This window comes from Serinus canaria, chromosome Z (genome assembly GCF_022539315.1).
Source record: "Serinus canaria isolate serCan28SL12 chromosome Z, serCan2020, whole genome shotgun sequence".
Lineage (NCBI taxonomy): Eukaryota > Metazoa > Chordata > Aves > Passeriformes > Fringillidae > Serinus > Serinus canaria.
In genome coordinates, this window is record NC_066343.1 from 44,244,234 (window position 1) to 44,258,019 (window position 13,786).

At 36.3% G+C, this 13,786-nt stretch overlaps 1 protein-coding gene across 5 annotated transcripts in view; it reads right to left on the minus strand.

The window, feature by feature from the left end:
- CCDC171 (coiled-coil domain containing 171) overlaps positions 1-13,786 on the minus strand; it is a 166,056-nt gene that overhangs the window by 106,245 nt on the left and 46,025 nt on the right. For all 5 annotated transcript variants that reach the window (XM_050986505.1, XM_050986506.1, XM_018918358.3 and 2 more), the window contains 3 exons: positions 9,096-9,198; positions 3,245-3,348; positions 354-443 (listed from right to left, as the gene is read on the minus strand). In XM_050986505.1, the coding sequence (XP_050842462.1) occupies positions 354-443; positions 3,245-3,348; positions 9,096-9,198 (297 nt within the window). The remainder of the gene's footprint in view (positions 1-353; positions 444-3,244; positions 3,349-9,095; positions 9,199-13,786) is intronic.

Consider the following 13,786-nt stretch of genomic DNA (forward strand, 5'->3'; position numbering starts at 1 on the left):
TTATCAAAATATACTTTCATATGCATAGAGATAATTAAATTCTGTTTTGCTTTTCTTGAGAAAACAGTTAAACAAAAAAGATTACTGATAATTATTTCAATATAAAACAATAACCTGCAAATTTATTAATGTATTTTAATTATTTCAGAAGCGAATTCATTGAAATTATGTACCTTATAGTGGTAAGCAGGATAAAGCAGCAGGGTTTCACACAAACTTGTGAGGTGAACTAGTTTGCTCAACAAACAACACTGATATAAAGACTTACTCTGATAATAAAAAAGATACCTTTAATCCAGAATAATACCTTTTGCAGAATGTTCAAATTTTATGCTGAGTTCATTAAACCATACCTTAAGGTCTTGTCTTAAAGCACATATTTTCTCCTCAGATACCTCAAGTTCTTTTGTCATGTTTTTACACAAAGCCTTCATTTTCTCAAGCTGCAAAAAATATGAAAGTCAAACAGGCTTTTACAGAAAGGCTGCAGTGATTATTCAATATAATAGAAAGGAAGAATTTTGTATATGAAAGTAAAAAAACAAAATTTATTTCAATTCCTTGAAGAGCTTTTGTACTCCATACAACCTAAATAGCATACCATTACAAAACACTAAATAACTCTTTAATAATGATTTAAAATAAAGAGTAATGGCAGAATCCCAAACTGAGCCACTTCTTACCAATCCTATTAACTCTCAAAATATCTGACATAACACAGATTCTGAAATGCACTTGAAAGTGTAGTAAATTCAGATAATGATCTGGTGAGGGGTTTGAGAAAACAAGTTTTCAAGTCAGTGGCCATTTGCAGAAATTGTCCAGCTTCAAGCTTGATTCTTTACTAAGCACTGGATAGTACTCACATAGTGTAAAAAGCAGCAAAGTACCACAGAGGCACAGTGACTTTTAGGGTTAAAAGAAAAGCAATCTCAGAGGTTGCTTAATATGTACTGAGGTACCATCATGTATACTAGCTTCACTTTCCTCTTTCAAAAATGGTAATAATGTACAAAAATAATCTGTATCTCTGTTTATATGATGATGCTGCTAACGCCTGACATTTAAGGAGCAACTCAGAAACAGAATACCTCATTTAAAAAATTCATTAATTACATTTAAAATGTTTACTTTTTTATTTTGATGGACACTTGGCAGAACCCTTAGAAATAATTATAGCAAATTAAAGAATGTTACTGGAATATTTCCAGTCTTTTTATTGTTTTACTAGTATTTTCCCTCTATCAAAACATATTCTGGTGTCTGCACTATACAGAAAGTCAGAAGCTGGTTACCTACAAAACCCAAAACATTTCTACACCTTTCTAGTTTGTTAGTTTGTGTGACTACACAAACTAATCAGATCTTTTAATCAAATGTTTAGCCCAGTAAGTTAAAGATGACACATGATAAGTTTACCAGCATATTTCACATATACATATAGGTGTATACATACATTAATAAATTCATCAATATGTGGGATCTTGTTGAAATTTTTTTATAAAGAAAACTACTAAAATTTGCATACTGTTGTGTTGCTTACTAAAACCCTTCCTTATTGTGTATTAAAATATCCTAGTTTTATTGCACAATGCCCTTCATAGTCCCCTTGTGCATTATTGTATTATTAAAAAGTTTTATTATTAAACATATCTCACACATAAAAAGCCAAAAGCAGCATTCTCTGTGGGGGCAGGGGTAATCAAGAAGGACAGAGCACTGCCCTTTCTATGCACCACAAAGGTGCTCAGTGATCTCTGGCTCCATATGACAACTTCAGGGTCAGTCACACACAGTCCTACTGGGAAGTCTTGTGGCAGGTCATCTGTTGGTCCTGCTCTGCTTGCGATTTATTTTCCTTGACAGTTCATTCTTCTTTCTGTCAGAACACTCTCTTTGCTTTCTTAGAAGCCACCCCCTTGGTCTCCCCACTGCTGTCTCTGGCACAGTTTCACAACAAAGCACATCACTAAGCCAAAGCCTGCTGAGTCGACTTTTCAACTGTGCTGCCTATCACGTGGTGCTCCTCCTCCCAAATAACAATTCGCTGTGGGTAATATGTTCCTAGTTACTCTGCAGCTTCCAGACTTGGGTCTCAGAAGAGTTTCATAATGACTATACACATCAGTTCTCTTATCTCACTGGGAGAGACTTAACAGTGCTTGCTATTTAAAAAGTATAATTGTTACCATGGTCACTTATTTTTGTGCCCCTTGAACAAACTCAAAGGTCTTGTGGGAGACCATTTTTTCCCAATAAAAGGGGCAAAGCTGATATACTTTTCTTTTTTTTATTTTTCCTTTTTTTTTTTACCTGTTGAGTGACTAGATAGACTATGCATTTGTCAAAACAAAAGACAAAACCTAGAAATGAAATAGAGTACTGACACCTTTACAATCTCATCACACCTTGCCTCTCTGTATTTGCCAGTTTTATTCAAAGACTAATCACAAGTTTGTACAAAAATTTTTAATGGTGCAGCTAACTTCTTTCTACAGCCTTTAAAGCCACAAATTAATAAAACATTTACCCCCAAGAGGAGAAATTTAGTCAGACTAGCAAAACACACAAGAAAATAAATGCAAAACTGAAACTTCTCAGTCAGTGATATAAATGGATAGTAGGACTGCATGGAAAACATCTGATTTATTTTTCAAGGGTAAGTTTCCTAAAATTGAAACACTTCCATTATTTTCTTAGATAACCTAAAGACAGTACTCTAGCAGTCCTATTTTAATTGAAATTATAGCAAAATAGCTCCCAAAGAGAGCTATTTCAATCCATTGAAAACACTCTCCTCAGATAATAATACCAGTTTTAGAAGTACAGGGGAGCATGATTATTTACATGCCTGATAGCAGTGACTACTGAGGCTCAACTATTGTGTATTTAGGAACACTGCAGTATATGCAGCTGCCCTCTTAGATCATTATATTTTCACTAAAATTCTATATATGAACAGCTTGTTATCCTAAATGTTTTTTGAAAATAACATGAAAAGACTGAACTAGAAAATAAAATTAAACTAGAAAGACAAAAAACTGTTCTTCCTGTCCCCACAAATGGGAAACTTTACTGTAGGGCAAGCTTAGAGAAATAGTAGCAACAGAGATTTTTTTCTTCAGGCATGCTTGAAGCTGTCTACTCAACATTCCCAGTCTTCTGCCGTTTTTTTACAAGCAAAGTGTATGTTCTGCTGCAGGCCAAATGCAATACATATAGAGCCAAATATTGCAAGTGCTACCTCATTAGACGTATCTTCCAGCTTGCTCTGGTAAGCTGTCAAGGTACACCTCAAAGTCTCAACGACAGAGAAGCTCAGAGGTTTATCTTTGTCCTCACAAATGCCTGAAGGAAAATACAGAACAAAAATTAAGCCTTAAAGCCACAGAGAGAAAATTACTCACCCTGGATGTGAGGTATTAGAATTAGTTAGGGCTACAGTGACAATACAGAACACTGAAGAGCAGCCTTGTTTGCCATGAGAGATACAGCTGTATAGCCATGCTTTCACAACAAATATAGCTAAAAGACATCTGTATAAAAGCTTTAATAGAAGGTACAGAACTGTAAATTCTGTATTACATTTATATCTAATGCATTTGGTATGCAGTCTCACATATTATTTCTACTGTGGTCAAACCTGTGTCATTCAGTCAGACAAGCCAATTTTGAAACCACACAATTATATCCTTTGAAAAACATGTTGTCTGAAAGTTAAGAATGTTACACTTTTCCTGACATTATTTTGCTGTTGTGACTAAGCATGCATATAGTAATGCAGTACTTCATTTACTTAAAGCCTTATTGAGCCAAAGATCATATGATTATGTTATGCTTGGAGAGGACTTAATAACATTTTAAATTATCTTGAATTTTATTCTAAAGGAAATGACAAAAAAAATATTATCTGTCTGCAGAGTCCTATATAACGGTTCAATTCTAAATCTGATATATCCATAATATACACACTAAAGTTATTTATTAAACCTTTAGATTGAGACTTCTGATCTTGCTGCCTTAATTGGGGACATATGAACAAGTCTGACCATTCCAAAGTGCATAGAACAACGTGCCAAGAAAGCAAAACAACACTGTATTGATCAAGAGGTCACAAGATGTCAGCTGATGTTTAGTTTCCAAGAACAAACTTTTTTTTTTCCTGGTGTTACACCACAATACTAGGTTATTGACAGACCATTCCTCTCAGCATTATTTATATTCTTAAAAAGCATTTATCACTTACTTTGTGGCAAATTATAGTATCAACTTTTCAACAATTTTTTAAATGTTCTATAAGCAAAACTATCTTTACTAACTCTAATAGCAGCCTTATTTCACAAAAGTGAAAATATCTGTGGGATTTTAAATCCAGGAAGGCTAAACCATCATAATTCCCAGCACAACTAAACAATGATAGAAGTAATTATCACCAGTGTCACTAAACAAGCACAGAGTGGATCATACAGTCAAATCAGGTACTAAAGTCTGAGACTTTTCTTTAGCTCTCCATAAAACTTTATCAGAGGAGATCCACTTACATACTTGCAGGACATTTTTAAAAAATTCTATAATTAGTGTCATCTAATAAGCACAGCATTCTACTAAGGTATTGTATAAAAATGATTAAATTCCTCCTGTAGGCTACAGATAATACACCAATAGAACTCAGTGTAAAACTTACTTAAAGTGCACAAGTCAGAACATATCCCTATCAGCTGTTTACAAAATTCTTTAAATTAGTTAGCCTGTTCTCTCCCGACTTTTGATAATACCAGAAAGTATAAATAGCTGTTCAGGCTGGTCCCACCTATTCAAAGCAACACATATTTGCAAGATTGCTTTCAGTAACAGGAGCAAGATCAGCTCTACAGCAAGCACATCTCAGTGACTGACCTCTGTCCTATCAGCTACTCCACCTACTTACCAGTTTCTACAGTCTGTAGAGTCAGGGAAAAAGCAAGAGTTTCTTAATGACACTTCAGAGACCTAGAGATATCCCCAGCAACAGTGTTACATTTAAAACCAATCAAAGAAGAATTCATAAAATCTGACTTCTTTTGAGAAGTTAAGATTTCATATTGAAGAAAGTGATAAGTGTGACCTTACGATAATTTTTACCACATAACCACAGCTATAGCTATGCAGGGAGCTCCAGTCCAGTCTTCTCATTTACAAGACTAACCTCCACTACATCGCAGGAACATTGTGTATTGATCTTGTTGCACAAAAAAAATAAACACAATTTTTTCATACTTGTAGCTCCAGCAAAGTGGTAACACACAATTCTCATTCAGTTTAAAACAATACCCATTAAGTTAATCCAAGAGTTATCTTCCATACCATAGTTTTTGTCAAACTGTTGAAATAATGTATTTTCATATTTTAAGTCCCAACCTGCAATGACGTTATTAATATCATGTTGGCCAAAATTAGAATTTTGTCAGTAAACGTTTCATACTGTCATTCCTTGCCTTTGCTGTAACCCTATTTCTAGGCAGCTCAATCTGCCAATAAAAATACAGATTCAGCCTACCTGCATTAGCTGAAAACAAACCCATGGCTTTAATGCTGCCTGCCCAAATGTTGTCTGACTTCATAACACTGTGCAGGACACACAGCGTAATCCAAATGCACTCTGTTGTGGCAGAAGCATCATGTCAACAATGAGATAAAAATCCAACCCAGTACTTGAAGTGTGCACCCAGTATTGCCCAAGAGTTTGAGGGAAGAATTTGGGGAAAATGCCAAGCTCCATATAAGTCTTGTATATAAGGAGCTTATGTACAAGAAGAATACAAGTGAATAAACTCTTAAATCTGCTGTTTCAGACTTTCAGACTTTCTGCTAGCTATACTGGGCCAAGGGTAGGAAAAGAGATAATTTTCTTCATAACAGGTCATATGGTGCTGTGTTTTAGATTTATGACCAAAATAAGGTGGTGCTAACTCAAAGCAGCTAACACTCTTAGGACTTTGCACTCATTTCACCTTTTCTTCAGATTACTAAAACCACAATTACTTTTTTCCTGAAGACAAACATTGGGTTTGCATGGGCTGGTTTTTGATAATGGGGGGGGGGGGTTGGTCTTCAGGGGTGGCTTCTGTGAGAAGCTGCTAGACGCTTCCACCATGTCCAGCTGGTGTCTCCAAAAGATGGACGTGCCACTGACCAAGGCTGGGCCAAGAAATGGTGATTGTGTGATAACAGGTTTAAGAAAAACTAAAACAAATGTTGTGGTGCAGTTTTAATTGTCACTACAGGGAAGCAGAAGAATAAGTGAGAAGAACAACTCTGCAGACACCAAGTGTAGAAGAAGGGACAGGAGGTGCTCCAGGCACCGGAGCCCACATTCCTCTGCAGGCCATGGTGCAGCCCATGGTGAAGCAGCTGTGCCCATGCAGGGCCACAGGGATGCAGAGATCCACCTGCAGCCCCCAGAGGAGCCCACACTGGAGCAGGCAGGTGCCCTGGAGGAGGCTGTGATCCTGTGGGAGGCCTGTGGAGAGAGGGCCCCTGCTGCCAGGCTGGAGCAGCCTGTCCTTGGAGGACTGCTCCCATGGAAGAGTGACCCACCCACACTGCAGCAGTTTTGGGAGGACTCTTGCCTGTGGGATGGACTCACATTGCAGCAGTTTGGAGGGAGCTGCTGCTGCTGAGATGGAGCCACGCTGGAGGAGCTCTCAGTGAACTGTTTCCCATGGGAGAGACTCTGCGGTGCAGCAGGGGAAGGACTCCTCTCCCTGAGCAGCAGGAGAAGCCACGGGTGATGAACTGACCATAACACCCATTCCCTGGCTCCTTGTGCCAGCTGGGTAGGAGGTAGAGGGAGGGATGGGGGAAGGTGTCTTTTTAAAGGGCTTGTTTTACTTCTCTTTATCCTGATCTGATTTTTTTTTGTAGTAAGTCCATATTTGTAAGTTAAGCCTGTTTTGCCTGTGATGGCATTTAATGGTCCTAACCATGAACTCTACATTAAATTTCCTCTCCTCTGTCCAGCTGCATGAGTCAGCAGCTTTCATGGGTGCCTGGCATCGGCCCACATCAACTGGGCCGATGATCAATACTATGTTTCAATAAAAATATTGTATTATCTTCTCTTTACTGTATAGCCTAATAATCATAGACTGATTAGAACTTGAATTAAGGGGCTGAATCTTTAGTGTTGGATCTTTAATACTGACAGATTTTTAAGTAGATCTCTCAACTGTTTGAGATCAATGTGGACAAGAACAAGAAAAACTTCCCTATCAGCTGTGGCTCATGTACCCCCACATCTAGTAATTAGACTACAAAGATTTATTTAAGATTTTTACTTTTATTGGCACATAGGTATTCCCATTTCAAATATAATAACAATAATTTTTTTAAAAAAATTGAATAAATACTATAAAATACAAAAATTTGTGCGTACACCACAGTGATAATATAACGCAAAAGCATTAAAAATTAAGTTTCAGACTTACAAGCATAGCAAATATGCAGAACAAAAGTGTTAGTCAATGTCTATTCTAATACTAAAAATCTGTAAAGACTCAGTCGATCCACTGCCAAGCTAAATTCTACTATCTGCCTCAAGGGCCTCTTCAGAGATCCTAAAGCTTGGAAAAAAAGGTCTATTCAAATTAGTTTAAAAGTTTACCTCAAACAAAGCAAATTAATACTGAAGGTACTGTTATTGAATGTCTGATATTATAGAAAAAAGTCAAAGCTGTTCTCAGCAAGGCTTACCATCCAAAAGACAATTGCTGCTTTGGAAACTGCACAGCAGTTGGCAGCAGCATCCAACTCCCCCCAGAGTTACTTAAGTCCTTTTGAGCATGTGGAACTTTGCAAAACTGGAAAACCTACAGTCTTAAAGGGCTTTTCAACTGTAAACCTACAGGTATTATCATAGTAATCACATTTATAATTACAGAATAAAATGATACCAGTCCCAAAACAATGAAGCATATAGCCTATGCAACGAAATCAATGTATGACAGAATCCAAGCTCGCCTTTTAAGGACAAGAGAAATCCCAAGAAGTTGTTTCTTTATTGAAATTCAGTATCACCAGGCCCTAAAAAAACCCCCTTGTGAAGATGCAAAAAAATGTGTCTTCATTTGAAAGTGATGCATTTGTAAATCAAGCTCTGGGCTGACAACAGCAGGTCCACAATCCATCACCCTTTCTCAGCTAGCAAGGCCATTTGACTGCTGTGAGAACTGCTCTTATCATGTCATCAAAAAAAAAGCAACCCATTTATGTCTATTGTTGCTAAAAATTGCAAAACCATATCACGATAAACATAAAACAAACCCATTTGCTCCATAAGCTCCATTTTACTTGTTTTCTTCCAGTTTACTTTCACTGTAAATTGGAAGCACTTTGAGTCCAGTATGCAATTTTTCTAACAGGAATTAAGTTTTAAATGAGGATTTTTTTAAAGTGTTCAGTTTTCAGCTTTAAAAAAAATCACTAGCTTGACACTAAAGTTCAGCTTGTTTATGTTAGCCACTATTTCAAATTTCTAACCAGGCAGCAGTTTGTTAAGTCTGATACAATAATTAGATATAAAGCCAGGTAGCAGGGTGACAACCACTGGATTACAATTAATTTTAATGAAAAAAGGGAAATGTTTGTTCTGTATCAGATCAAATTAATGCAACATAGTACGTGTCCACAATCAACTGTAAAAAGTATTGTGCATCATGAGTCCTACACAACCTTTTCGAATATATGACCTTTAAGTTGCTGAAGGTTGCCTCAGAATTTGGCTCAGTTCAGGCAAAACATCTGTTCCCTTTGCAGGTATACTGTAAGGACTTTTTTCTCAGTTGGATTTAGAGCACAGCAAGTGAGCCCTTTTCTGACCGATCATATACACCCCAGCATTTGTAAATCAAGCTCTGGGCTGACAACAGCAGGTCCACAATCCGTCACCCTTTCTCAGCTAGCAAGGCCATTTGACTGCTGTGAGAACTGCTCTTATCATGTCATCAAATCAAAGCATGTTGAGAAGAGGGAATGCAAGAGGCATCTGCAGAATTCCCACAATGTAGTGACTTTGGAACATTGACAGATGCATCTGTCATTTTATACCTTCAACTAACCTGCTGTCCGCTGGCCTGACATAGCAAAGCTGTCCAAGAGTAACTCCAGCTCTCTCATGTTGTTTTCATACGTCTCTGTTAGAAAGACCTGGTGTTTCTTGGCCTTTATTTGACAGGAGGAACAGACAAGACAAGAGGGGGTGGGGAAAAAAAACATTAAAATAAGTAAACAGAATTTTTAAATTTCCTTTCTAAATTTAAATTTCTGCTTTATTTCTTTTTACATCTTTTCTCAAGCCAAGATACCTAACATGACGTAACAAATAAGAACCTTGTAACACACAACATAAAACTAAAGGATTTCAAAAGCAAAACTAAAGATGGTTGTACAATAACTTATTCTTCATAATCTTCTGCTTTAAAAGTATCTCAATGGACATTAAATTCTGCCCATCTATACAAGCAGTGAAATCTATTGTTGCACCGTACAAGGGCATCCAGAAAGACACCCAACTACTGGCAGACAGGCTAGAAATCCATGATTTGGCAGTCAGTCAAATCCCACACCTATTCTCATTGCAAACCTGCCTACTTCAATTCTTAATATGTTCCATGCTAGACAGAGATTTCTTCAACACCAAAACCTCATCCTTGTGCACACATAAAACTACAGAGTTCTTAGCCCCATCACTTATTTTCACCTATTTTCACCTTATTTTCACCCCTTTATCACTTTTTCTTAAAGAAAGCTGTTCACTAAGGGCAGTCTATTGTTCAAATCAAGACACCAAATTTTTCGAGGTCAGAAAAGTTCTACAGCAGATTTTTTAAATCACTACAATAGATAGACTATACCAAATCATTCCTTCAATTTACATCTGATAACTTGTAGTTTTCAAAGACATGCATCCATAATTCCAGACAAGACCACCAAGGTCCTTTTGAGTACATGGAATTTTGACTTCTCAAGGAAATGTATGATTTTAGCTGCTGACTGACAAAAAAAGTAATATGCCTCAGCAATTAAAAAACCTAAAAGCAGCAATAAAAAAAAAAGACCAAACCCTCTACCGCCAACCCTAACTCAAGAGGAAACTAGATTTAAATAACTTCACAATTTTTTTTATGACAAAGGTTATGGTCAAAGATGTCTCATGACTTCTAACTGCTCAATTTATTTCTAAATTCTAAGTTGTAACACATATTTGCATTGTTTCCATTTCTACTTTGTAATGGAAAGTTAACCTTTTTTATTGAGCAAAGTTCTATTGTTTTCTATCATATCTGGAGACTGTTGCTTTAGTTATGCTTCACTGCATGTCAAAGAACCCAGGCAATTTCTTATGTGTGGGAAACATCCTCGCCAGAAAAACTGCTACATACTGGTAGCATATAACTGTCAGGATTAAAAAAACAAGAAATACATTTAATTCTCTGCAGTGTTCTTTGCTATTCAGTTTAAATATTTTATAAATTTGCTTTACTCTTTCAATTTTAATTATATGTAGTGTATATCAACTAATATATTATTCATATGTGTATTTCAGTGTTAGGTCCCCAGTAGCATTTATACGCTTTTCCTTGTGTGAGAGTTTGTACAATACATCATAAAGATTTTCCAAATCACTTCTATATATTGAAAAATAACCAAAGTTTAATTCCTTCTCTATAAAATTATCTTTATAAACAGAACTTGTAAATGTTGAGATCTGATAAAAATATTTTATGGGATGCAACCACAAGAAAGCAATTTACTCTTGTGTACTGACATCATCTCAGAGACCTCACAAATTAAAAATAAGGAAATATAATAATATGAAAATATCACAATAAAATAAATATTCTTTTTACATAAAATATTCCAGCACAGAGAAGGCGAGACTAAATCTTCCTGGAAAAACATTTTTCTATGAAAAAGTAAAATGTGAGAATTTTTTCAATCTCCTCATTGAATTTTCCCATTTTGTTTAGTTTATTTACCATAATTTAGTCAGTGTGTTCCAGTCTATTGACCCTTCACGACTTCTCTAAGGTTTATTTACTAACTGCATCTATACTTCTGAAATCAATTTTAGTCCCTTTTACAACAGCAGTAAAGATCAAAAGGAGATTACTTAGACCAGCCAGTCTCTCTACACTTGAACTGCAAAATATTAGTATCTTTCCTTTCTAACTTCTATTTTCAATCACTGTCCCCATTATCAGAAATTTAAGGAAAAAACTGCTGTAAAATACACTGCTAAAAATCCAGGCACAGTCCAAAAGGATCTATTATTGATCTGATTTCCTATGTCTCACTGACAGTTATCTAACAAGAATGTATACAGTCATAAAATCTTGAATTTAAGCTGACAGGACCTGTGGAGGTCATCTGGTCCCAGTCCCTACTCACAGCACAGTATGGTCGAAGCCAGGTTAGGCAGCTCTGAACCTTGTTCAGTCAAGTTTTGAGTATCCTCAAAGATGACATTTCAACAAATCCTCCAGGCAACTCGTTCCAATATCTCACAATCTGCATTGTGAAGTTTTTGTTTTCCCCTTACAGGTAATTACAACTTTCCTGTTTTCTCTTCTACTTCTAATGCACAGATCTAAGGAGAGTGTACCTCCATCTTCTCCACAAGCACCAACTTGATAGTTTACAGCAGTAGCTATTATCTCCTTAGCTTTCTTCGGTCTGGACAAACATAGGGAATATGAATAATGCTTTACTTTGAAAAGGAAAATGGAGTGTACAAGTATAGAGTCAAACACAATCAATTGGAGCTGACAGATTCAGCTGTTACAGGAGATATGATTACAATTCTTCTCAACAACTCCATCCATCAACATGTTTTGCGATTCCTGTAGAACTACTGGAGAAGTACAGGTGTAATTGTTTCCTGGGTTATTTCAAAAGGGAAGTCAGTTGACAAGAAAACTGCTAAAGCCTTTACAAAAGTTTGCTTCATAGACCACATTAGTAAACAGGTGGAAGAATGTTTGTAAACTTAATTAAAATTTATAAGTCTTCTGCTGACTTTGTTGACTTCCTGTACACCAGAATAGACCATTTTTAACCTAGACAGTGATCCTTGAAAACAACTTTGATAATCTAAGGTGAGGCCTGTATGGATTTAGGGGACTCCTGACTAAATTCCAGTATTAATAGGAAGCATAAAGAAGATTGTTCAGACATATAAAACTTGGAAAAATATGGATACATTGTTAAAGCCTAGAGGGATATGTTTAGGAATGCCAAAATCAACCTAAATTTCAATGTGACATGGATGTGAAAAGCAGCAGTAAAAGATTTTTTAAGTACATCACCTGCAAAAGAAGGACTAGGCAAAATGTGAGCCCCCTTGCTAATGAGGCAGTGATCTGGTGCCTAGGAGAGAGAAAAGGCCATCTCATTGCTATTTTTCACCTCAATCTTCACTTGAAGAACCTGTCCTTGGGAATTCCAGGTCCCTGAGATGAGTGAAATTTCCATGAACACTTGAGAACTTAAAATTCTCAACATATATTAGAAATATTTCCCACAGTCCCCAAAGACAATTCCCTTCTTCACAATATATTCCAAACTGAAGGCTAAAAACATTGAAGAAAAATCATACTTCCTGAACCCAGAACATATGCTGAATTTTAGCATATAAAATGCTTCCTTGAAACAAACTTCATATCCATAAAATAGGCTCCTATTATCAAACTCTTGAGGACAAAACTCTTGAGGACAAACTCTTGAGGACAAAATCCTTTTAGTTGAAAATGTGCTTGGCAATGTATTAATTTAATCACCAATTTCAAAACACAATTGAACTATTAAAGAAATTAAAGAGAAGCTAAGCATTTTTCATTAAAAATACTGTAAACTCCAATGAGGAGAAAATCTTTTTTCCAAATACTTTCTATTCTTATCGGTAAGGATATCTTGTGCTATCTATTCCAAAAACTGACTGCTTATAAAATTCTTCCATTCACTGTCAAACTTGTGCTAATCTTCCAGAAAGGTATTTTTATTTATCTGGACAAGTTCCTACTACCTTGGTTGTAGACATATTTTCCTTAACTACTAGTATTTGACTTTTGTTCCTTTTCCCATACAGAAAGGATGTTCCATTATTTTTGCAACATTTTGCAAAAGCCATGGTCGACTAAAATAAATGTGAACTCTACACACAGTTCCAGGATAGCCCACAGAATCTGATGCTGCAAATGAGCATCTGTATCTCAAGTTCAGTAACTTTTAAAAAGTAAACATGTGGGCAGGACTTTGAGCCCTTGCATTAACGAAACCACTGCAGTAGTAAGCAGGGAGTCAGGGTCCAGCTGTACAATGAACTGCCTTAATTCCTGAGGAATTTTCTCTACTTTGTCTACAGTCACAAGAGGTTCCTGGGGAGGCTCTCTTGCACATGGACTAATTAACCCACTCAATCTGTATTACAAATTCCAACTAGTGATGGCAGAGTAAGAGGCAAATCCAGAACTATCCACATAGCCATCAAGGAGCAGCATGTTCAGATACGCCTTGAAAAGTATTTATGTAAATTCTTTACAAAAGTATCAGAATTACCAGGCATGACCTTGGGGGCAGCAAATCAAAGCATCTACAGAAATACAAAAGATTGCTCCACAATTCACAAAACACAGGCTTTACTCAAGTGATACTCTGTAAAGCAGAAAAGTGGCACAAATTTTTCAGCAAACAGACATAAATTGTATTTAAAAAAACAAAACAAAACCATCACTGACAAACTCTCTCCTTG